The sequence below is a fragment of the Aotus nancymaae genome, unplaced genomic scaffold (assembly GCF_030222135.1).
Source record: "Aotus nancymaae isolate 86718 unplaced genomic scaffold, 86718_ANA_hifiasm-v0.15.2.pri h1tg000004l, whole genome shotgun sequence".
Taxonomy (NCBI): domain Eukaryota; kingdom Metazoa; phylum Chordata; class Mammalia; order Primates; family Aotidae; genus Aotus; species Aotus nancymaae.
In genome coordinates, this window is record NW_026988415.1 from 419,996 (window position 1) to 443,633 (window position 23,638).

The following is a 23,638-nucleotide window of genomic DNA, read 5'->3' on the forward strand; positions in this document are numbered from 1 at the left end:
TGGCTAGGTTCACTTCAAATACTGAAGTTATATAAAACAGGTGGCTAAACGAATAGCACATCTTTGGAAGAATAAACATAAGGAGAAGTTAAATCAGAAGAATTAATTATAATAGAAATATGTCTCTTATCCTTCAAGGATGTCCTTGAATGTGTTAATGACTCGTAATGATTTTGAAATCCCTTTCTCCTAAAGTACTAAATAAAAAATAGTAAGGCTACTTCATGCTAGTTCTATTAGTTACTACCTGGGTTAAGGTTCAGGCACTGATACCTACCACCAAAACTTCATATATGAAGACCACCAAAAGTAAAATATCTTCTTTGCTCTTATCCAGAAATTGGGATGAACACATCCCACTGGTCTCCATTTCAAGACTAGAATGTGTGCAAGTTTGTGGAACTCAGAAGAGAATTTCTCATGGTGTATGGCTAATTCCCAAAGCTACTTTGCTTAGGACAGTCATCTAATTGCACCAGGTTTTAGCCATTTAAGCTAAACAACCCAGATCTTAATTAATTATAAGATTCCCTGGAACAATGGTAACCACATTCGCTTCAAACACATTGCAGTCTGAGAAGAGGGTGTTGATATGAATATAAAATTTGCCCACAACATTAGCACTTGGCTTAGAGGCTGTCAGACACTTCTATATTCTTAAGCCAGAGTGATCTAGCCCTTCCAAAGTCGATCCCTTCCTTTAAGTATATGTTTATCATGAAAAATAACATCAAAATATTACCTAAATACTACTATCCATTTTCTGACAAATGAAAGGTATTTTAAAGCAATATGGTCTCCTATATTTCAAAGAGGAAAATGCTTAAGCCTTCAAGCCTTTAAGTTTATCATTTTAAAGCACGCATCATAGACTGAAAGCCTTAATATCATTTTGCTCTTAAAACCTTAAACCATGAGAGCTTATGGCTCCAATGAGAGACGTTCAAGAGATAATCCACATTTTTTTTTCCTAAATCATTCTCAGTCTTTGGTACAGACACAAGAATATCACTACCCTTATGAGCATGAAGCTCTTGAAAGAACTCTTTAATCAAGAAACAGATGCAGAGAGTTCTGTGTTAACACTTCTAAACAAAGCTAGCCTATTTGTCTAAGTCTGACTTCTAAAGAGTAAGCGGGATTGAAGCCACCTGATCCTGCCAGACTTCTCCTCAAGTTATGCAAATCTTAATGTCAGCAGGTCCTTACCAGTGATTAGTGTTTCCCCTGGAAGTCGAGGAACAGCCTCAGTGAGATCCCGATTGACTCCATCTCGAGATGTCTAGAAACAAAACAGACGCATCAGAAGTAATGACATTATATTTATACACTGTTTTTAAGTAGGAATAAAAGCCACTAGAGATGTGCTTTTTAAAGAAAAAAACAGATTTAGCATTTGGGAAAACTGGCACAAAAATTCAAACTAAAAAAAATACAATCGAACACCATTAATTACACGTGTCAACTTCTAATATTAAATAATGTTGCATGCTTTTCAATAATATTAATTTTTAAACTACATTTCCAAGCACTTTAAAGTTAACAGCTTTCAGGAAAGTGATAAAAAGTAAATATTAAGAGTATTCTACAGATACACATACACTGTAGCAGCTTTCTTTTTTCATATTCAGCCATCTTTTGGGAAGAGTAGGAAGGAAAACTTCAATTCCATAGAGGCTTAACTGAGTAACAGTAGAACTATTAGCCAGAATCCTATTACAATGCCCGAAAATAATTGTGATTACCTATTGAGTTTCTTACTTCACTAAGATCCTTCCTCACTTTTTACTTTCTCACATTTACTAAGATCCTTATCCTAGATAAGAGGAAAGAGTGGTCTGTCAGAGAACTTTTGAGCTGGCAAAAGCCTTAGGAGCTGTTTGTGCAAATTCTTCACATCACTTTACTATTTCTCTAGGCTTCCTGGCCTTAGAGGTATTCCTAGGCATGTGCCTCATTCAATCACCTCCATAGCTCTGCTGGGCAGGCTCAGTATTATTAATCACTACAACCCGCAGGCGACTTAGAGTTCTCAGAATCTAATTTGCCACCGATACCCACTGTCTTTCAGGTTATTCAGCCACCCTAGTGGATTAATACGATGATGTGTTGCAGGTGCTAGTCTGATGACATTTGAGGCACATCACTAACATCTGTTTGGGTAAAAGGTTTTTTTTAAGCATTACATTCATTTTTTTTTCTAGTTGTTCAAAATCACACTGCAATCATTTCATGAGTGAAATTACTCATGCTTCCGTCAGAGCAGTTTTGTGAGTATTAAGCGAAAAAAAAATACACAAGCACACTTTTATTTTTTGAGACAGACTTGCTCTGTTGCCAGGCAACAGTGGTGTGATCTCAGCTTCCTGCAACGTCTGCCTCCCAGCTCCCAGGTTCAAGTGATTCTCATGCCTGAGTCCCCCGAGTAGCTAGGACTATAGGTGTGAGCCACCATGCCCAGCTAATTTCTGCATTTTAGTAGAGACAGGGTTTCATCATGTTGGCTAGGGTGGTCTTGAACTCCTGGTCTCAAGTGATCTGCCTGCCTTGACCTCCCAAAGTGCTGGGATTACAAGTGTGAGCCACCATGCACACTTTTGTGAATTACCAAAGGCTATGCAAATGGAGAGAATTATTATGAAACAAGAGAAATGTGAATTGTCTATTTAGGTGAAATATAAGTTGTCAAAGAGGGGTGCTGTGCTGAATTTTCAATGGTTTTTTTATTTTTTTTTCCCATTCAGAGGCAGAATGAAAACTCCTACGCAATTTAAAAAATTTTCTAGTACCTGCGAGCTAAGCAATTTTACTAGCTGGGCAAGACAAACTGTTCTCAGTCAAGAATGCCTTCCTCGATGAGAAGCAAAACCACACACCTTATATAAATTGTAAGATAGGTAAGAAATTATTATCCTTTAACACTACCTCTCACTAACTAAAAATAGGTATAACGAGCAAATGCAATACTCAGTACATCTTTTAAATACCACAGTTCAGGGTCAGGAGAAGAAAAGAATCCAACCGCAAAATACAGCGAGTGAATGTTGAAAAAAGGATAACATGGGATTAATATAGATATACGTTATATCAGAGCAGCATTACACAAGGATTTCTAGTTACATTCTTGAAATTACTCCTGTGTTTAGAACTGATTCTTGTACAATAAAAATACTTAAATACAATAAAAACATATAATCTTGGAGATGAGGATGGTCTTGTAGGCACCCAAAACAGAAAATTTTAAAGGAAAAGATAGATGTGATTACATAAAAACTTGAAGTTTCTGTATTTCAAAATCAAAACAAAATACCATAAATACAATTAAGAGGCCAACAATAAACCAGGAAGAAGACTTGTAATATATATTGTAGAGCTGATTATCGAAATATAAGAAACAAGCCAGGCATGGTGTTCCATGCCTGTAATCCCGGCACTTTGGGAGGCTAAGGTGGGTGGATAGCTTGAAGCCAGGAGTTCGAAACCAGCCTGGCCAACATGGTGAAACCCCAACTCTACTAAAGATACAGAAATTAGCCGGGTGTGGTGGTGCACACCTGTAATCCCAGCTACTCGGGAGGCTGAGGCATGAGAATCACTTGAACCAAGGAGGCACAGGTTGCAGTGAGCCAGACTGCATCACTGCACTCCAATAGAGTGAGACTGTCTCAAAAAAAAATAATAATTACACACACACACACACACACACACACACACACACACACACACAAAACACATAATCAATAAGAATTCCCCTCCAAAGCCCCAAAAGCCAAATAGAGGACATGAACAATCACTTCACAAAAGAAGTACGAACTAATAACAAACACACTTTTTATTTATTTATTTATTTATTTAGAGACAAGATGGCTCTGTTGCCCCGGCTGAAGTGCAGTGGTGAGATCTCAGCTCACCACAACCTCTGCCTCCTGGGCTCAAACAATCTCCCACCTCAGCCTCTTGAGTAGCTGGAACTATAGGTACATGCCACCATACCCAGGCTAATTTTTTGTAGTTTTGGTAGAGATAGGGTTTCACCATGTTGCCCAGGCCAGTCTCGAACTCCTGAGCTTAAGTGATCCACCTACCTCAGCCTCCTAAAATTCTGGGATTACAAGCGTGAGCCACCTCACCAGACCATAAACACACTTTTTTAAAAAAAGGTGTGTTCAAAACTCATTAGTAATCAAGAAATAAAATGAAAAGACCACGTTTTGCTCCCTTCTGATTGCTTGGGCATCCCTAACCACCTGGTGGGAGTATAAATTAACCTTTCTGGTGGATAATTTTAGGGTCTTAAAGGGCCATGAATAAAGCTTATTTTAAATTAATCCCTTCCTTTTAATGCACCTTCCAAAATCTCCCTTTAATTACACAATCTTCCCCTGGATATCTTGAACCATTTTCTGTTAAAGTTGTATTTGTTTTGGTTATGCAACGATTTTATCATCATAATTAGAAAATAATGCCAATATTTAGGAAGGTGTAGCAGCCTGCTCAGCAGGCCTTAGCCTTCCAGTGTGTCCTTCAGCAACCTTTCTGGGTGGAGAATTGCCTAGTACCTTAAACATAAGGTGTAGCAGTCATTTCACAAGACAGAGGTTCTCAAAAATGAAGTTATGTGAAAGGATTTACAAATGTAAAACTCACTTAACACATATAAGGTATTCTATCTAAAAGCTTTGCTAGGCTGGGCACGGTGGCTCATGCCTGTAATCCCAGCACTTTGGGAGGCTGAGGCAGGTGGATCATCTGAGGTCAGGAGTTCGACCAGCCTGGCCAACATGGTGAAACCCAGTCTCTACAAAAACACAAAAATTAGCTGGGCATGGTAGCACGCACCTGTAATCCCAGCTACGCAGGAGGCTGAGGCAGAAGAATCGCTAGAATCTGGGAGGTGGAGGTTGCAGTGAGCAGAGATGGCGCCACTGCACTCCAACCTGGGCTACAGAGTGGACTCTGTCTCAAAAAAAAAAAAAAAAAAAAAAAAAAAAAACAAAGTGGGACAATAAAGAAACCACATGTATAAATGTATTTATTCTATGTGAATGAATAATAAAATTCATAACAGGCTAGCCAAAAATTACCTAATATTCAAATATGAAAATAAAGAAATACATGGAAAGAGATAGATAAATCTGAAAATTCAACTTACCCTCTTAATAGACTCATTCTCCAAGGAGTGTGAATTATATTTAGAAGTTGATGCAGAAGCCATACTGGAAACTCTACCAAGAAAGACAACATTCAGTATCAGCTGAATTTGTATGCAATTTCACACATATGTGATATCTGAGATTTAAATATGGCAACTGAGAGCAAACGGCACTATTTTACAGGTTCTATTTCCATACTAGGCCCCAGTGGTAACGAGACATACAAACGATGAACCAGACAAACCAGAGCACAGGCCATATGTGAGAGTGCCAATCAAGGTGCAGGGGACTAGGGGAGAACAGACAAGGGGAGCTAAAGGCACAAGGGGGCCTCAGCAGAAGACACCACACACATTCCAGGAATTTTTATTCCTAGTGCTCAAATTGCCATCTAAAAAAAACTTAATGTTTATTAATCATGCAACAGGCCTCAAATTTCCATACTCCTTAATTTTTAAAGATAATTTAGAGGCATCCAAGCAGAATGAAAAAAGAATGGACAATTTAACTCTCATTATTTTCTCTTTTAAGAATTTTGTTTTCTCCAAATAATGGCAGTTTAGAGTGGCATGGATTTGACTGAAATCAAATTAGTAAGATTTGAGTTAATCAGTGTTTTCTAGGGAAAGTATATACTTCATTTAAATAATGCATATTCATCACAGTTCAGGCATAAATGAAAGCATTATATTCAGAACATACACAAATACCATTTTAATGCAAGGATTTATTTAGACATATGAAGATCATGGCAACAACAGAAAACTAAGTAATGCTTTGGTTATTTTATCAACGTTTAGAACACAGATAGATACACATGAAGTCAGTGGGAGGTAAACCACATCCAATTCAACAAGGTGACTGTGGATATTTATAGAGATCTTTTTGCCAGGCTGCATTAAAAGAGCAACCAGACATACTAACAAAATCCAGCAATGAGGAACATTAACCCATTTACGCTGGAGGCTGCAAATTATTTTTGTGAAAAATCAGAACTTGGTGATGACCTTGAGCAGCAGGATGTGAGTAACTCCCACAAGCTTAGTGTTCCAATAGTGGAATACTAGGCATAAATGAGTTAACACACCTTGGCACAAAACCTAGTGAGATTTAATATCTTCACAGTACTGGCCACTGTCCTTAAGATACAGTTGAGAGAGGTGACTAAGTCACAGACGAAGACAGCCACCAGGATGAAGAGGTGGAGAGATGGCCAGATAGGGGCCATCTTACAAGGTTAAGACTGTCAGGATTCCCCCATGAGAGTTCAACACTACAAGGCCAAAGTTTGTGTCTGTTTGGTTTGTGGATGTATCATGGCACATGCTGGTCAATGAATCAATGATTATGTGGCAAATATACAATACTGTGACATGTCATGATGGGGTGAACATGTATACTAGTTCACCAAATCCCAGAACACTGGAACTAGGCAACTACCACTGAGGCTTAAAAATGAACAATTAGAGCAAAATAGTTCTTTATAGAAAGAGAGACTTAACTTAAAAGACCTGAAACGACCTACAGGCAGCATAATGCAAAATTAAAAGTAACTTTTAAAAAAGATGAATGAATAACACTAAAATGAATTAAATTCAGACAAAATAGTACGATATGCTTTGAAAAACCCTTCTAACCTTAAGTTCATGTCCAAGCAAAATAACCCGTTATTCCTGGAGACAGCAGAATGGATGAGATGAACTATGGAGCAAGTCAGATGTATTTGCTCTGAAATTTTTCTATTGACTAAACAAGACTATATATTAGGGGCAGATTTTCTTCAGTAACAGATATAAAATTACTTTTTAGTATAGATACTTTAATATTTAAAATGCTTCACTAATATGTCAACTTTTTTTTAAAAGTTAAATTCTTACTATCAAGTCAGTATAAAAAATCTAAACTCCTGGTTATACAGTCAAGTCAGTCAACGTCACCACCCTGTTCATTCATGGGCCATAAAAGAATGGTGAGTCTTTCTGCTGTTTCTGATTTTCATGAAAAAATTTCAATTTAAAATAAATATAAAGTAAGAAAGCCCTCATTTTCCCCTCATTTAACTGTTTTACTACAACTCACATACCATACAGTTCACCCTTTTCAAGGGTACAATTTATAGGTTTTTAGCATATCCAAAGTTGTGCCACTATCATCACCATCAATTTTAGAACATTTTTATCATCCTAAAGAGAAACCCCCTACCCATTAGCACTCACCCACCACTCCTAATCCTCCAGCAACCACGAATTTGCTATCTCTATAGACTGGCCCACTTTGGGCATTTCATATAAATGAAACCAAACAATATGCAGCCTTTATGTAGAAAGCTCTAGTTTTTAGTTACACCAGACACTACTACTACTATTAATAGCTGGATCAAGTAAGTACACATCCGAGAAATCCAAGGGTCCAGAGAACATGTGCCAGTTCCACAATGAGGCTGACTTTAAAATCTCATCAGTGAGCCTCTCTTTGTTGAATGGTTTCGATTGATCCCTGAAGTTTACAGAAGCTGGAACAGCATCATGCTGCGGTGCACAAATGTTGTAGCTGACTACATTCAAATTCCAACTCTGCAACTCACCATTTGACCTTGAGTAAGTTATTTAACTTCTCTGGGCTTTGGTTACTGTTACTGCCATTTTACATCAACATTATTGGGTGAAACAAATGAAGTACTTGGAACCACACAGCATATCTGTTAAAAAATTACTAGCATTTTAATTTTTAATTTTTATGAGCTCAAAAGGAAAACTATTGAATGCCAATGTCTTAGCCGATTTTTCTACAAATTAGTCCTGACCTTAGAAATAATAGGGAGAAAAGTTTACTCCTACAGGGATAGTGCATAGCTAGTAGCGACTCAGCTATAAAGTGCTTTTTGCTTTAAAAAAAAATAAGTACATGACAATAGTGGCTCTAATAGGAAAATGGGAAGCAGTGTAGCACTTTGGAAAATGTACTAGATAGGTGTGCACAAGCCCTGGGCTGTCTCTAACTTACCAAAGGAAGTTCATCCATATCTTCGTCTACAAAACGACTATGTTAGCATAAAGACAGTTTGATGATAATCAGAAGCTATAGTGAAGTCTACAAAAATCAGCTACCCTTTTGGTTACAGAGTATTTCATCCCAAAGCCCTAACAATCAAGTTTTTATCCTTTTTATTTAAAAACAACAACAATAACAAAAATGTTGATTTTTGGCTATCTTGGCTTTAAAGCAAAAATTGAAACTTGATAACCTAGATATATGCTAACTACAGCACTCTAACCAGAGGTAGACGTCTATCATTTTTGATCCCCCAAAATAACCTTTGAGATGATTTAAACCCAACCCTCTCCTGTTACAAAGGAGATGAGGAGGGCCTAGAGGGTGTGTGACAAGGTCCTGGAGTGACTTATTGGCAGGGCCAACTCTAGCCTAGGTCTCCTAGCACTGCAGAGTCCCTTCTACCTATAGAAAAGTGCTTATAAGCACTCTCTGGAAAGAAACCAGCTTGCACGTGACTGGTCTCAATCTCAGCAGAAGAGCTTTAAACTAAGAAACATAGTTAAGAGAACTCAAATTACCCAGCCAACCAACCTTTGGGGCTTCTAAGCCCCAAGAATTTTATCTGTTTTATTTATTTACAGCACCTGTAACAGTGCCTGGCACCCAAAAGATACGTAACAGGTATTTGTTAAATAAGCGAATGAACTGGGCAATTAAGGATTGGCCAAGGAACTTGACAGTTGTTTGCGTAATATTTCACTTAAGCCAGAAGTTCACACAAACAATGGTACAAGGACTTGGCTAAGCAGGATGGTCCAGGCAGGCACTGGGCAGCAGAACTGCAGTGTTAACTTGTACCCCTTTGAAACGACTTGCACTGAAAAGAATTTGAGCAATGCTATCTTCCCTTATAGGCTTTTCCATGAAGCAGACGTTTCAAGTTAAGGTATATTCATCCCAGTATGGGGGGTGGGATTGGTCAGTTGAATCTGTGGAGGCGGTTACAAAACCTCTTTCACTGCGCCCTTTTTTCCAGACTAAGGAACTGTTTTCCCTTTTCTGTTGAATATGAAAAACAAGATTACACAAACCTGAAGCACACATAACTAAAAACATTAAAAAACGCATGCCATTTTAACTCTTATTTTAAAAATCTAAAAGCAGCAAAACTAGAAAATAACTTTGACCTCCACCTCATAGGGCCTTTGCAAGCAAAATATAAACACCGAGGGGAGCTCTATTTCCAGCGTCACCTGATTTGAGATCAATGGCCCTTATAGAGTGGTTTTTCTGAACTTTTTTGTATACAAACAAAATAGTGACAAAGATATGCAGCCTTTATCTTCTGATGAGCCTTAATGTGATTTATGACTCTGTGTTGGCATTTACGTTAAGTTCAATCATACTCTTTCTCTGGAAAGATACTGCTCATGGAAACATACTGAGACCTAAAACTTGACTTCTAAAGTTTGTAAGAGAACAAGCAGCCTCTCCGTTCAGAATTCCAGGTCTTTCTAAGGTAGTTGTCCTTACTTAGAAGTCTGTTTCGGAAAAAGATGCCAAATCTTTTTGGCGGTGGTGCTCAATACTATCAGACCTGAAACTCCCTTGGTTATAAAACAAATTTCTGTGAAGTCCCCTTTGCTAGGCTGAAATGAAAACCATGAATATCATCAACCTAAACATGATAAAAAATCAATATTCTGAACTAACTCCAATATAAAGGAGAAATAAAAGGACAGTGATTTATAATAAAATAATGTATTTTTCAATACGTTACACCATAACCAAAACATTCCCCCATTTCCAATTTGGCCTCTAGGGGGAGTGTCACCCCCAATGAGAACCATTCACAGAGTTCTATACCTGGAGTGCCAGTAAATGCAGGATTTACTATAGATTAAACTTATTCTGATTTTTTGCATTAAAGTGGTTTGAATCATAGGCCACCTAGGAGGCAAGAAAATGAAACATACCTTGAGATGTCCTCAACCAAATCACTCTGAACAAAAATAAATGCTTATATTCCAGCCATTTTGAGACCATGTACATCATCAATTTAACACATATATTTGCTTACTTGAAGGGAGAGGTGCTCAACTCACATGAAAAGAAACTATGATCTGCAAAAGTAGTAGTTTAGTTCACTTTCATACATTTTCCTTTGAACAAGGGATTGGCAAACTTTTCGTGTAAAGGGCCAGATACCCAGACATTTCTGTTGCAACTACTCAGTTCTGTGTTGTAGCACTGAAGCAGCAACATGAAAATAAATGATGGGCTATATTCCAACAAATTTTTATTTACAAAAACAGGCTGTCACACCCTGCATTAAACTATTAAAATCATTCCCATGTGAACTGTATTCAGCCAAAGTACATAATAATCATATTCTCTTGAACTAAAAAGCCATTAACCCCATCATTCAAAGCTTGTCAAAATGCCACTGTGTCCATCTACAAAACAGTATAACACAGTTGAGAAAACGGAAGGGATTCTGTGTTCAGACCAATCTGTGTTTCAGATCCCAGTTCTGTCACTTAATTACTGCAGTTCCCAGTCTGTAAAATGGGCGTGATACTGATACTACCAGCCCTCACAGTGCTGTCATGAGGAACAGGTAAAATTATAGCACAGCAGATGGCACAACAAAGATGCTCAAATACCAGTTCCCTTCTTCCTACCATAGACTTTTTTTTTTTTTTTTGAGACAGAGTCTCACTCTGTCGCTAAGGATGGAGTGCAGTGGCACCATCTCAGATCACTGCAAACTCTGCCTCCTGGATTTGAGTGAGATTCTCCTGCCTCAGCCTCCTGAGTAGCTGGGATTACAGGTGTGTGCCACCACGCCCGGCTAATTTTTGTGTTTTTAGTAGTGACCAGATTTCACCACGTTGTCCAGGCTGGTCTCGAACTCCTGACCTCAAGTGATCCGCCCGCATCAGCTTCCTCCCAAAGTGCTAGGATTATAGGCATGAGCCACCACACTCAGCCCAGTGAACTCTAAAGTCACTCCCCAAACTGGTGCTAATATGCTAGGCTGGTTGTCCACGAAATATACCACATCCGTGACTGCCTAACCTTCTCCACACAGGTTTTCTAAGGTGATCAATCTAATCTCCTCAAGACTCCAATCAGCCTTATAGCAGTTTACCTTAAAATGTGCCTACTTCCATTAAAAAAAGAAAACACTGCACTCTTAGCCCAGAGAAACTTTCCGTGGAATCCTTAACATACAGATTTTATCTCTTTACCTTCTATTCAGGTGCACGTATCTAAAAATAGGCTAGAAATCTAACTATATTTATTCCAAAAAAGGATCCCCCAAGTAAGTGGCTTACTGTCCACACAGACACATGTAACAGATACATTAGAGCTTCTTGATTTGTCTTGGTCACTTCAAGTCTCAGGGCTACAGGGTATTTGGTTTGATGATTCCTCTTTGAAAATTATAAGATGCTAAATAGTATTTCATTTAAAATCTCACTCTTTGTATGATTTTGATATTTACAATTCACTTTAAACATCATGATATACCTACTTCTATTTCTTTAAATGTTGCAAAGACCTTTGCCTAAAAATAATGTAATTCCGACCCAGTGGAGAATGCATTTTGAATCATTTTTTCCAGTAGCTAGTGATGGATTTGGGCTGATCTCTTCACCCTATTTCTTGGTCCCCTCACGACAAATGGCACATCTTCAAGACAGCTGATTGGCTTTAGTGGCATGAGCTGTGGCCATGGAACAGGGTAACTTTAGAAGTTCTTTGTAAATTCAAAGTGATATGGTAAGTAAACTATTAGAAAAGTCAACTACTATCAGGTTGTTTTAAATGTACAAAGCCTACCTAGCAATGCTGCACACATTTAAACAGATCATTAAACTCACCAATGGATTTTTTAACAGTCAAATACCTGCCAGTAAACAAAGTTTTAAAATAGGAACAAGATCAAGTTCCTGTGCATCTGCCAATTCCAAAACTCATGAACCCAGCTGATCTGCTCAATGAAAAAAAAACCTGTATTTTATTGAACTATTTACCCCAGTGAGAACTATTCACAAAAAGTACATTTTAAATTTATAAGTAAACAGTAACTCTTTAGCAAAAGTTAAAACAGTAATTGTTGAAGAATAGAAACATGTAAATAGTTTGTTTTTTCTGTTTTTTTTTTTTTTTTTTTGAGATGGAGTTTCACTCTTGTTGACCAGGCTGGAGTGCAGTGGCGTGATCTTGGCTCATTGCAACCTCTGCCTCCCGGGTTCAAGCGATTCTCCCGCCTCAGTCTCCCAAATAGCTGGGATTACAGACATGCGCCACCATGCCCAGGACATTTTGTATTTTTAGTAGAGACAGGGTTTCTCCATGTTGGTCAGGCTGGTCTTGAACTCCCGACCTCAGGTGATCCACCCACCTCAGCCTCCCAAAGTGCTGGGATTACAGAGGTGAGCCACTGAGCCCGCCCTATAAATAGTTATAACTATGATAGTAACAAAGGTGCCAGATCAAAACATCTCCTTACTTTCCAAGAACCTTCTCAGGTCTGGGCTAAAGGACCCCAAAGAAAAGCCCAGGCATTGGGCATTACTGATGAAGATTTTTTCAACTAAAATTAGTAGTGGAGGAGGAGGGAAAAAAAGGACCTCTAGAGTGGATGCGCACAGTATCTAGAAAACTAAAGAGAGAAGGCTGGAGATAACCTGCCATTTGAAATAATTCCTCTAGGTACTCTCACTTGAAGGTAGAAACAGAAGCTTTGTTGGCATCGTGTCCTTATTTACCTTCTTCAAGGCACAGAAAGCTTTTTTTGACGTCTCCACACACAGACACACACAGACAGACACACACACACACACGCACACACACGCTCTCTCTCTCTCTTTACTTCTCTGTACATCATACATATTTCTAATATAGTCAGCCCCCCACATCACACACACACACACAGACACACACACAAACACACACACACACACACACACGCTCTCTCTCTCTTCACTTCTCTGTACATCATACATACTTCTAATATAGTCAGCCCCCCACATCACACACACACACAGACACACACACACACGCACATGCTCTCTCTCTCTCTCTTCACTTCTCTGTACATCATACATACTTCTAATATAGTCAGCCCCCCACATCACACACACACACACACACACACACACGCACACGCTCTCTCTCTCTCTCTTCACTTCTCTGTACATCATACATATTTCTAATACAGTCAGCCCCCCACATCCAGGAGTTCCACATCTGGAGATTCAACCAACTGTGGGTCAAAAATATTTGGGAAAAAATACAAAAATAACAGTACAACAAAAAATAATACAAATAAAATAATACAAATAGAAAAAATACAAACAGAAAAACAATTCAAATACAAATTTTTATTTGTATTTATGGAGCATTTCCGCTGTATTAAGTATTATAAGTAATCTATAGAGGACTGAAAGTACACAGGAGGATATGCAAATACAATGCCATTTTACATCGGGGACCTGGGCATCCAAGGATTTTGGTATCCTCAGGGGTCCTGGAACCAGTTTCCTGCAGATATCAAGGGATGACTGTATTTCATTTCTCACCCTGTACTTATGCCTTGACATTTTCTGTCCCATCTCTTAGATTTCTAGAACTTCCTAAAGCCAAGGGCCATGTTTTCCACTCTGGCACCAGCACAAAGCACAGTTTGGATACTCAGTATTCAGTGAAAAAACAAATAAGCATCACCCTCATAAACTTTCATGACTTTGGAGAAGTTAGTCATCAGCCATTAAAGGTACTCCAACCTACCTCCCTAGGACTGATTTTCAGGTTTATAATTCCCTTGCATATCTTTAAAATTTTCCATATATGTGTACATCCCTAAATATTATATTGATTTTCCATGTTCCTGAAGTTTTATGTAAATGGAATCATTATACATTCTTCTGCCACTTGCTTTTCTCACATAGTGTTATTGAGAGAGCCATAAATGTTGATGTATATAGTTGTGTTCCACTCATTTTCACAGCTGCAAAGTAGTCCATTGCTTTGCACTTGGTTTTTCCATTCTCCTCCCAGTGATCATTTTGAGCTGTTTCCAGGTTTCACTATTACAAACAGTGCTGTTATAAGCATCCTTGGAAATGTCTCCCATTCCCAGCAGGCATGTAAGAAGTATATTTGTGTGACAGATTTTCATATATATATGAAATACATATATGAAATATATATATATATATTTGCTACCAGATCAGGTATGGGAAATACATAAATATTATATTTATATATTTATTTATTTTTATTTTTTATGAGATAGGTTTCACCATATTGGCCAGGCTGGTCTTGAACTCCTGACCTTGTGATCCATCTGCCTCAGGCTCCCAAAGTGCTGGGATTACAGGCATGAGCCACTACGCCCATCAAAGTACATGGAGAAGATGGATAATGGATGAAAACATAGGCAAATCCACCATTTGAAATAAAATGAAATCCCAAGCTTGTCAACGCTAATTCAAGCAGATGGGCAGTATATTGGTGTTCTGGGGCTGCTGTAAAGAAGTCCCACAAACTGGATGGCCTAAAACAACAGAAATAAATTCTCTCACAGTTCTGGAGGCTCAAAGTCCAAAATCAAGGTGTCGGCTAGACCATGTGCCATCTGGAGCCTCTAGGAGAGAATCTGTCCCTTGTCTCTCCCTAGCTTCTGGTGGTGGCTGCAATCCTTGGCGTTCCTTGGCTCGCAGCTGCACCACTCCAATCTCTGCCTGTTGTTGTCACATGGCCTTCTCCCTGTATGTCTGTGTTTTCACACGGTGCTCTCCTGTCTTACAAGGACCCCAGTTGTGTTGGATGAGGGGCCCACCCTACTCCAGTACTGCATGACCTCATCTTAACTAACTACATCTGCAATAACACCATTTCTAAACAAGGCCACAGTCTGAGGTAACAGGGGCTCAGTCTTCAGCATATCTTTGTAGGGGACACAATTCAACCCATAACAGGCAAGAGGTTGGCTACAGAAATTAACAATCTACAAAATGGTCATGTCAACATATGGTTACATTCAGAACAATTTTGTTTGTCAATCCATCTATAGGCATTCAGTGAACACCTATTAAGCATTACTAAAAGAGTAATATGGTTTCTTAGAAGAAATAATGAAATGACAACAAGCCAATGGTTCTGAGATACTCCTTACTCAGCATATATAATTATTTAATCCTGTTTCCAAAGGGTTCACAATCAGTAACTATATAGTGGGAAACTACTCTGGACCACAATGGAGATTTCCCCCTCCCCCAACAAAAAAAAAATTGAGATAGGTCTTCAAGGAGCTAAAAACTGGGTTGGGGAGATGATGAACAAATGTTAGATAACAATAAAGATAATGAATAGGTAAAAAAAGGGTTAGATAGTAATAAAGACAATAACAGAGGTGATACAATTAAAGCAAAAGAGTATCTGCTTATGCTAACGATCATTGCTTTCATTTACTGATCATCTACCTGTCAGACATTGTTCTAACCACAGATTAAGTCATTTAATCCCCACTAATAACCTTAAAAGGCAACTAGGTATTAATATTATCATATGACAACTGACAAATACAAGGAACAGGAAGGTTAAACAACCTGTCTTCTAATAACTGTCAAAGGTGGAATTGAAACCCAGGCTATCTGACCAGCCCTCTTAGCCACTAACAGATATCTGTCATTCTCATTCTGTAATAGATAATCATATTAAAATGAAGATATTATGCCTCCTGCTTGCAGTTGGATAAAAAATCTTTTCAGAATTTCATCCTTGTGATAAAATCAGATGATCACAAAGAAGAACCCTAGACTTCACTTTAAAGATGAGTCAGCAAATAGACCTTTTCCCCTGAAATCCATGTCTGTGAGTCACTGAAACAGTACAACACTTCCTGTTTGTCCACTGCAATATTTCTTTGTATCCACCTAGTCTTTATTAAAACTATCTTTTAGAAGGGAAAGTTTTATTAGTAGTGCACAAAAATGGAATAGCCCATGAGGTGCAACTATGATGTAATGAGGCATTTGTTAAAAGGCCTGTCAGATCATATATAGCTAAATGAGTTACTACTCTTCAAAGTAGTCCCTTTTGATGGTGTATGCAAATTCCAGCAATGTGGTCACTGTTCAAAGTATTCTTTGAATTATTCTTTTGAAACTGCCTTTGGAATTTAAAGCTACGTAAGGTACCATCTCATGAACTTTTACCATATCTCAATTTTTAAACCAAAACCAATGCTCCGCACAGCACTGGTGGCCCATTCTGTTTATTAATAGAAGTGATACAAAATGATTTTGGCCTAAAGCCATTGAGGATTTTTTTTAAAGGTGCCATAGTCTCTGAAGTCAATTCCAAAAAAGAGTTCCAAAACTCACTGAATAATTTGGATTTGGAACTTCCTAACCTTCCTCTACATGGGGTTTTTGGAACATTGCCTAGGGTCTTTTGATTGTTGAAAATGTTGGGCTTGATACATCTTAAATAGTCCTAATTTGCAAGAGCTGGCTGACCTTGAAGGTTAGCAGAGATCACCAGTAGGAGTAGTAGCTTGCCCAACAGGCAGTTTGCTGTAATAGGGAAGGAATATGCAAAGGGAATCCCCAAAGATGGCTTAATTAGGATCCTGGGAGAATCAGAAGGAGAAAGACTTGCCATGACCTAGAGAGTATGGACAATAGTTATCTTCCTAGTTGGAGCAGTTACTTCGTATTCCGGCCATAAATACAAACAACCACCTATCCTTGAAACAGTAGAAGGTGAAAGGACTGAACATACACATTTTTGGAACTTGGCACTATTGGCAGAGAAGATTCCACAGATGGGGAAGAAATAACCTTTAAAAAAGGCAGAAATAAAAAAGGCAAGGAGATGAACCAGTGTTAAAAGAATGGCAAAGAAAGAGAGGATGAAGAAATTCCAGTTCTAAAACAATGATACATGTGAATCTCGCAGAGAATTTCCATGCCTTTTGAAGGAGCAGTATATGTTGCTCCACAGAAGAATAAAAACAATTCCCAAGCTCCAGATGGAAATTATGTTATCAATACTAGGAGGAAAAGAAGCTAGGTAGTGGTGGTTGAGAATGGGTATAAATGTGGTGATATGTATAGTCAGTAAGACTATTCGTGAGGTGTGCTATCTTTCTGATGATTGTATCTGAGATGCGGCTTCTACTAACGTAATTCAACATCTATCCATGATTTAAAAAAAAAAAAACCCTTAGGAAATCAGGAATAGTCAAGGGCACCTATGAAAAACCTTCAGCTGACATCACACTTAGTGAGAAGGTATTTCTTCTTTCACCAGTAAGAGTGGGAACAACACAAGGAAGGCCACTCATCACTTGTATTCAACATCTTTTAGAGCTTCTAGCAAGTTCAAAACATATAACATATTGGAAAGAAGAAGTAAAACTGTATTTATAGACAATATAATCATATATGCAAAAAAATCCTAAGAATACTATAAAAAAAACTACTAGAATAAGTAAATTTAGTAAGGCTGCACAAAACACAAAGCCAATATAAAAATTAATTATATTTGTATTGTTGGCAATGAACATATGAACACTGAAACATAAAAATAATGACCCACCTGTAATCTCAGTACTTTGGGAGGCTGAGGCAGGAGGACCACTTGAGCCCAGGAGTTTGAGACCAGCCTGGGCAATACAGCAAGACCCTATCACTACAAAACATAAAAAAAAAATTAGCTAGGCATGGTGACATGCACCTGTATTCTTCAGCTACTCAAGACGCTGAGGAAGCAGGATCACTTTAGCCCAGGAGATTGAGGCTACAGTGAGCCATCATCATGCCACAGCACTCCAGCCTAGGTGACAGAACAAACATTTTTTTAATTTTTAAAATGTCATTTCCAATACCAAAAAAATGAAATATTTAGGGAAACACTGAACAAAATATGTACAAGAATCATACACTGAAAACTACAAAACACCACTGAGAGAAAATAAAGAAGACCTCAATACATGGAGAAATATTGCATGCTCAAGGATCAAAGACTCATTATTGTCATGATGTCAATATTGATCTATAAAGTCAATGAAATCCCTATCAAAATCCCAACAAGCTTTGACAAGATGATTCTAAAATTTGTACAGAAAGGCAAGTGACCAAGAATACTCAACACAATCTTGAAAACAAAAAAAAGAAAAGAAAAGTTGCAGTACTTCCGCTACCTGATTCCCAGACTTACTACAATGCCTCAGTAATCAAGACACTGCAGTATTGGTAATAAGGATAGACATACAGATCAATGGAATAGAACAGAGACTATAATTAGGCCCATCTTTTTGAGGTCCTAGCAATGGTCAACTGATTTTCAACAAAACTACCAAAATGTATGGGCCTTTTCCCACAAATGATACTGGCACAGTTTGACGTCCATATGGAAAAATAAATGAATCCTGACCTTTACTTCACAAAATATAAAAAATTAAGTTGAAACGGAACATAGATATACTAGTTTTATATTGCTGAATAACAAACTTAGCAGCCATAAACAGCACACATTTATCATCTCACAGTTTCTGTGGGTCAGGTGTCCAGGCACAGCTGGGTCCTCTACTCAGGGTCTCACAAAGTTGCAATCAAGGTGTTGGCCAGGCTGCGTTCTCATCTGGAGGCTCAACTGAGGAAAATCTGCTTCCAAGCTCATTCAAAGTGTTGGCAGAACTCATTTCCTTGAGGCTGCATGGTTGAGGGCCCTGGCTTTTTGCTAAGCAGCTTTAAGTTCTTAGAGACCACCTGCAGTTCCTTTCTATGTGCCCTTCCTCAAAATGGCTGCTCACATCAACAAGTCAGCAAGGAGAACCTTACCTCAGGGAAGACCCAGACCTCCTTTTAAGGGTTTTCTGCTGATTAATTCAGGCCTACCCAGGATAACCTCTCTTTTGATTAACTCAAAATCAACTGGTTGTGACCTTAATTATATCTTTAGAATCCCTACATGTTTTCCATATTCTATTCTATATTCTAGAAGCAAGTCACAGGTCCTGCTCACACTCAAGGGAAGGGGATCACATACTTATTAACAACAGAGGTTGGAAAGATCTGTCTGCCAAAACAGATCTAAACATAAGGGCAGGACTAAAAAAGTTCTGGAAGGAACACAGGGGAAAATTTTTGTGAACTTAGGTTAAGTAAAGATTTCTTAAAACACAAACATTTAAACCATAGGAGGGGAAAAAATAAACAGGACTTCATCAAAATTTAAAATCCTCGCTCTTGCACAGGCACAGTTAAGCAAGTGAAAGGCAAGGCACAGTTTGAGAGAACATGCTTGCAAATCACATATCTGATGCAGTACTTGTATCCAGAATAAAGAACCCTCACAACTTCAGACAGACAATCCAATTGAACAAGAAATCAGCAAAAGATTTCAGCAAATACTTCACCAAAGAAGATAAACTTAATGGCCAATAAGCACATGAAGACATGCTCACTATTACTAGTCACTAGCAATCTGTAAGTTAAAAATACAACGAGACACAATTATACACCCAGTCAAATGGCTAACATTTTAAAGGCTGACAATAAAAGCCAGTAGGAATGCAAAGTGGCACAATGTCATGGCCACATTGGAAAACAGTTTGACAGTTCCTTGCAAAGTTAAACATACACTAAATATATGGCCCAGCAATGCCATACTTAAGTATTTACACAAAGCAAATAAAAACATGAGTCCACACAAAGACATATATGAGTGTTCATGGCAGCTTTTTTTCAAAATGGCCCAAAACTGAATCAACTCAGATGATCAACTACCGAATGAATAAATTACATTATAACCATACTATGGAATACTACTCAGCAACAGAAAGTCAGGAAGGAACCGCCGATACATGCAACAACACAAAAATGAATATAAAAAACAGTATGCAGGCCAAGCGAGGTGGCTCATGCCTGTAATCCCAGCACTTTGGGAGGCCAAGGTGGGCAGATCACGAGGTCAGGAGATCGAGACAAGCCTGGCCAATGTGGTGAAACCCCATCACTACTAAAAACAAAAAAATTAGCTGGGCGTGGTGGTGTGCCCCTGTAATCCCAGCTACTTGGGAGGCCGAGGCAGGAGAATCACTTGAACTCAGGAGGCGGAGGTTGCAGTGAGCCAAGATCACACTACTGCACTCCAGCCTGAGCAACAGAGCAAGACTCTGTCTCCCAAAAAAAAAAAAAAAAAGCAGTATGCTAAGCAAAAGAATCCAGCCACAAAATACCACAGAAGCCTATCCTTGACAAATTTCAAAGAACTATGAGTGTTCATACCATCTTCTTTGACCATAATGCAGTTAAGTTGTAAATCAATTTTGAAAATACCTAGAAAATACATTTGTAAGTAAAAAATGTACTTCTAAACAGCTCATAGGTAATTAAATAATCATAATAGAAATAAGAATATATCACAACTAAATAATCATGAAAATACTGTTTTGAAACATCGAAACAGCAGAATAAATCTAAAGAAAGGATGAGAAAGTGAAGAGTGATTCCTGGTATATATTTTAAGCGAAAAGAACAAAAGGCTGAATAGTGTATGAAATACGCTTTTTTTGTGCAAGAAAAGGGGAAAATGCATCTGTGTATGTGCTTGCTCAAATTTGCTAAAGAAACTCAGAAGAACAAACTAATAAAACTGATTATGTATGGGGTGGGGGGAAGGAAACAGCATGCGTGGTCAGAGATAGGGGTGAAGGCAAGACTTTTCTGAATATACCTTGGTATAAATTTGACTTTAAAATCATATAAAGTTTATACTTGTTAAAAATTAATCAAAAAGTGGGGAAAAGCGCTAAAATGAAAATAAATGAACATAATTACATTATCGAGTTGGTGCCATAACCACAACTGACAAACCTCTGGTTAGATTAATAAAGAAAAAAGGAGGACACAAACAATGATGGTAGGCTGCAGGAATGAAAGACAGACACAGCTACAGATTTGGCAGACATTAGCTGGTAGTTTAACATCTTCCAGGCCCAGGCAGCTCTATGTGCAAGTTCTAGCAACATTCAAGGAACCGGTAACTCCAATCTTATACAAACTTCCAAAGAAGAGAAAAAGGGAATAGTTCAAGTCACTTTATAAGGCTAGCATAATCATGATACTAAACTAGATAAAGACAGCACAGGAAAATTAATACCAAATCTTATGTATGTAAGATGCAAAAATCCTAAATAAAATATTCCCAATCAAATCTAGCAGCAAGAAAGAACATGACCTCGTGAAGTTCATCCCAGCAATACAAACTTAGTTAATGCTACAAAGTTACCTTAGACAATCCCTTAAAATAGCCCACCACATTAACAAGTTCAAGGAGAGAAAAAACATGTTCTCCCTCACACCTGTAATCACAGCACTTTGGGAGGCTGAGACGGGAGAATCACTGGAGGCCAGGAGTTTGAGAACAGCCTGAGTAACACAGTAAGAAGCCCTCTCTACAAAAAAAACAAACCAAAAACCGATCTCCATAAAGGAAGAAAGGGGGTTTGATAAAATTCAACATACAGCCAGGCGCAGTGGCTCATGCCTGTAATCCCAGCACTTTGAGAGGGCGAGGCAGGCAGATCACGAGGTCAGGAGTTTGAGACCAGCCTGGCCAACATAGCGAAACCCCATCTCTACTGAAAACACACACACACACACACACAGAAAATTAGCTGGATGTGGTGGCATGCACATGTAGTCCCAGGTACTTGGGAGGCTGAGGCAGGAGAATCACTTGAACCTGGGACACAGAGGTTGCAGTGAGCCAAGACCACGCCATTGCACTCCAGCCTGGGCGACAGAGTGAGACTTCTGCCTCAAAAAATAAAAAAAATATATATAAAAAAATTCAACATCCACTTATGACTGAAAAAAAATGTACACTAGAAGTGCACCTACACAAAGCCTAAAGTAAACATAATAATTTACGGCAAAGCATTGAAAGCACGAGCCTTCTCAAAGATCTTGGGCCCCACCCCAGACTTACTGAATCAGAAACTTCAGCATGATGCCAGGAATTTGCAGTTTTGCAAAAACTCTTCAGGTGATTCTGATGCAGCTTGCTGCTCTGAGTGGGAGTCACAGAGCAACACTGTTGGCATCACCTGGGAGCTTGATGGAAATGAGAAGAAAAAGCTCTCCGGGCCCATCCCGGAACCACTGAGTCAGAATCTGTGTTTCAACTCGAATGAAGTCCAGGTGATTCATAACACAATGAAGCTGGAGAACCACTGCTAGTAGTGCTGCCTGCTGGGACCACTTTTTTAAAAAATGCAGATGTCAGAGTCTCAGCCCAGATAAATTAAATTCGAGTATCTGTGGGCGATGCATAGGGCAGCAAGGATTTAAAACTCCCCAAGTGATCCTAATGAGCACCGGAAAAGGCAACTCACTGATCCAGCGTAATTCCCTCTATGAGGAAACTTCTGTTTAGGGACTCTGCGCCCTCTCTGAAAAGCTAGAGAAGGCATTCCTCAAGTTCTTTGAAGCTCCCCTCAAGAAAGAAGATTGCATTTCACACATATACCAATGATGCCTTTTTAATATGGCTTACAAAACTGAAAGCTGAAACGGAGAAAAAACCCTGTAGTCATGAGAGCTGCAGGAAGTCACAGCCAAGGTTCTAAACCCAGAAGTCAGACTTGCCTGGGTTCAAATCCTGACACTGCTGCTTCCTAAACGCTTGATCTTAGACCTAACCTCTCTGAAACTCAGTGGGGATCTTAACAGTTTTTACCTCAAAGCAGTGCTGTGAGGATTCATATGAGACATGATGTAAAAGCACTGGGCTAAGGACTTGGCAAAGATTACACCAATGTTAACGCAAGTTATGACTGAGGTGGCTATTTAAGCATTGACAGTGAATCTGATGAAATCCTCAGCAAATCAAGACCAAATGTATCTCTCCACAGCTGTAGCTCCTGAACACGTGAAATGTGGCTACTCCAAACTGAGATGTGCTATGATGTAAAATATACACCTGATTTTCACAATTCAGTACCAAAAAAGGAAAAACATGTCATTATTGCATCGATGACATGTTGAAATATTTGGCATATGCTGTGTTAAATATATTAAAATTGATTTCACCTGTTTCTTTACTTGTTCAATGCGGCTACTAGAAAATTGTAAATTACACATTCTCTATTGGTTAGTGCTATCTTAAAGGACTGGGAAGCCAGGATAAGAGCTGGTACTATTAGACTATTTCCGAACTTTAATTTACTGCAAAATCACCTGGGGGTCTCATTAAAATTCATATTCAGTTTGAGGAGTCGGTGGTGGGTCTCGGTGGGTGAGGATGGAGCTTGAAATTCTGCCTGTCTCACCAGTTCCTGAGAAGCAAGGGCAATCTCCATCAATAAGAAAAAGCTGTTTCATGCCATAAGCATAATGGGAATCTCTGGGGAGATTATTAGAGTTGTTATAGTGAAGAAAGGCCATGTCCAGCAGGGGGTT

The 23,638-nt window shown here is 38.6% G+C and overlaps 1 protein-coding gene across 4 annotated transcripts in view; it reads right to left on the reverse strand.

Annotated features, from left to right (window-relative positions):
- Nucleotides 1-23,638, reverse strand: part of MTM1 (myotubularin 1) — a 118,100-nt gene that overhangs the window by 88,524 nt on the left and 5,938 nt on the right. For 3 of the 4 annotated variants that reach the window (XM_012477329.2, XM_012477327.2, XM_064360580.1), the window contains exons 2-3: nt 5,153-5,225; nt 1,210-1,282 (exon numbers count right to left, since the gene is read on the reverse strand). In XM_012477329.2, the coding sequence (XP_012332752.1) occupies nt 1,210-1,282; nt 5,153-5,215 (136 nt within the window). In that variant the 5' untranslated portion in view covers nt 5,216-5,225. Of the gene's footprint in view, nt 1-1,209; nt 1,283-5,152; nt 5,226-17,768; nt 17,820-23,638 lie in introns of those variants that run through there. The other variant, XM_012477328.2, reaches the window with a different exon arrangement.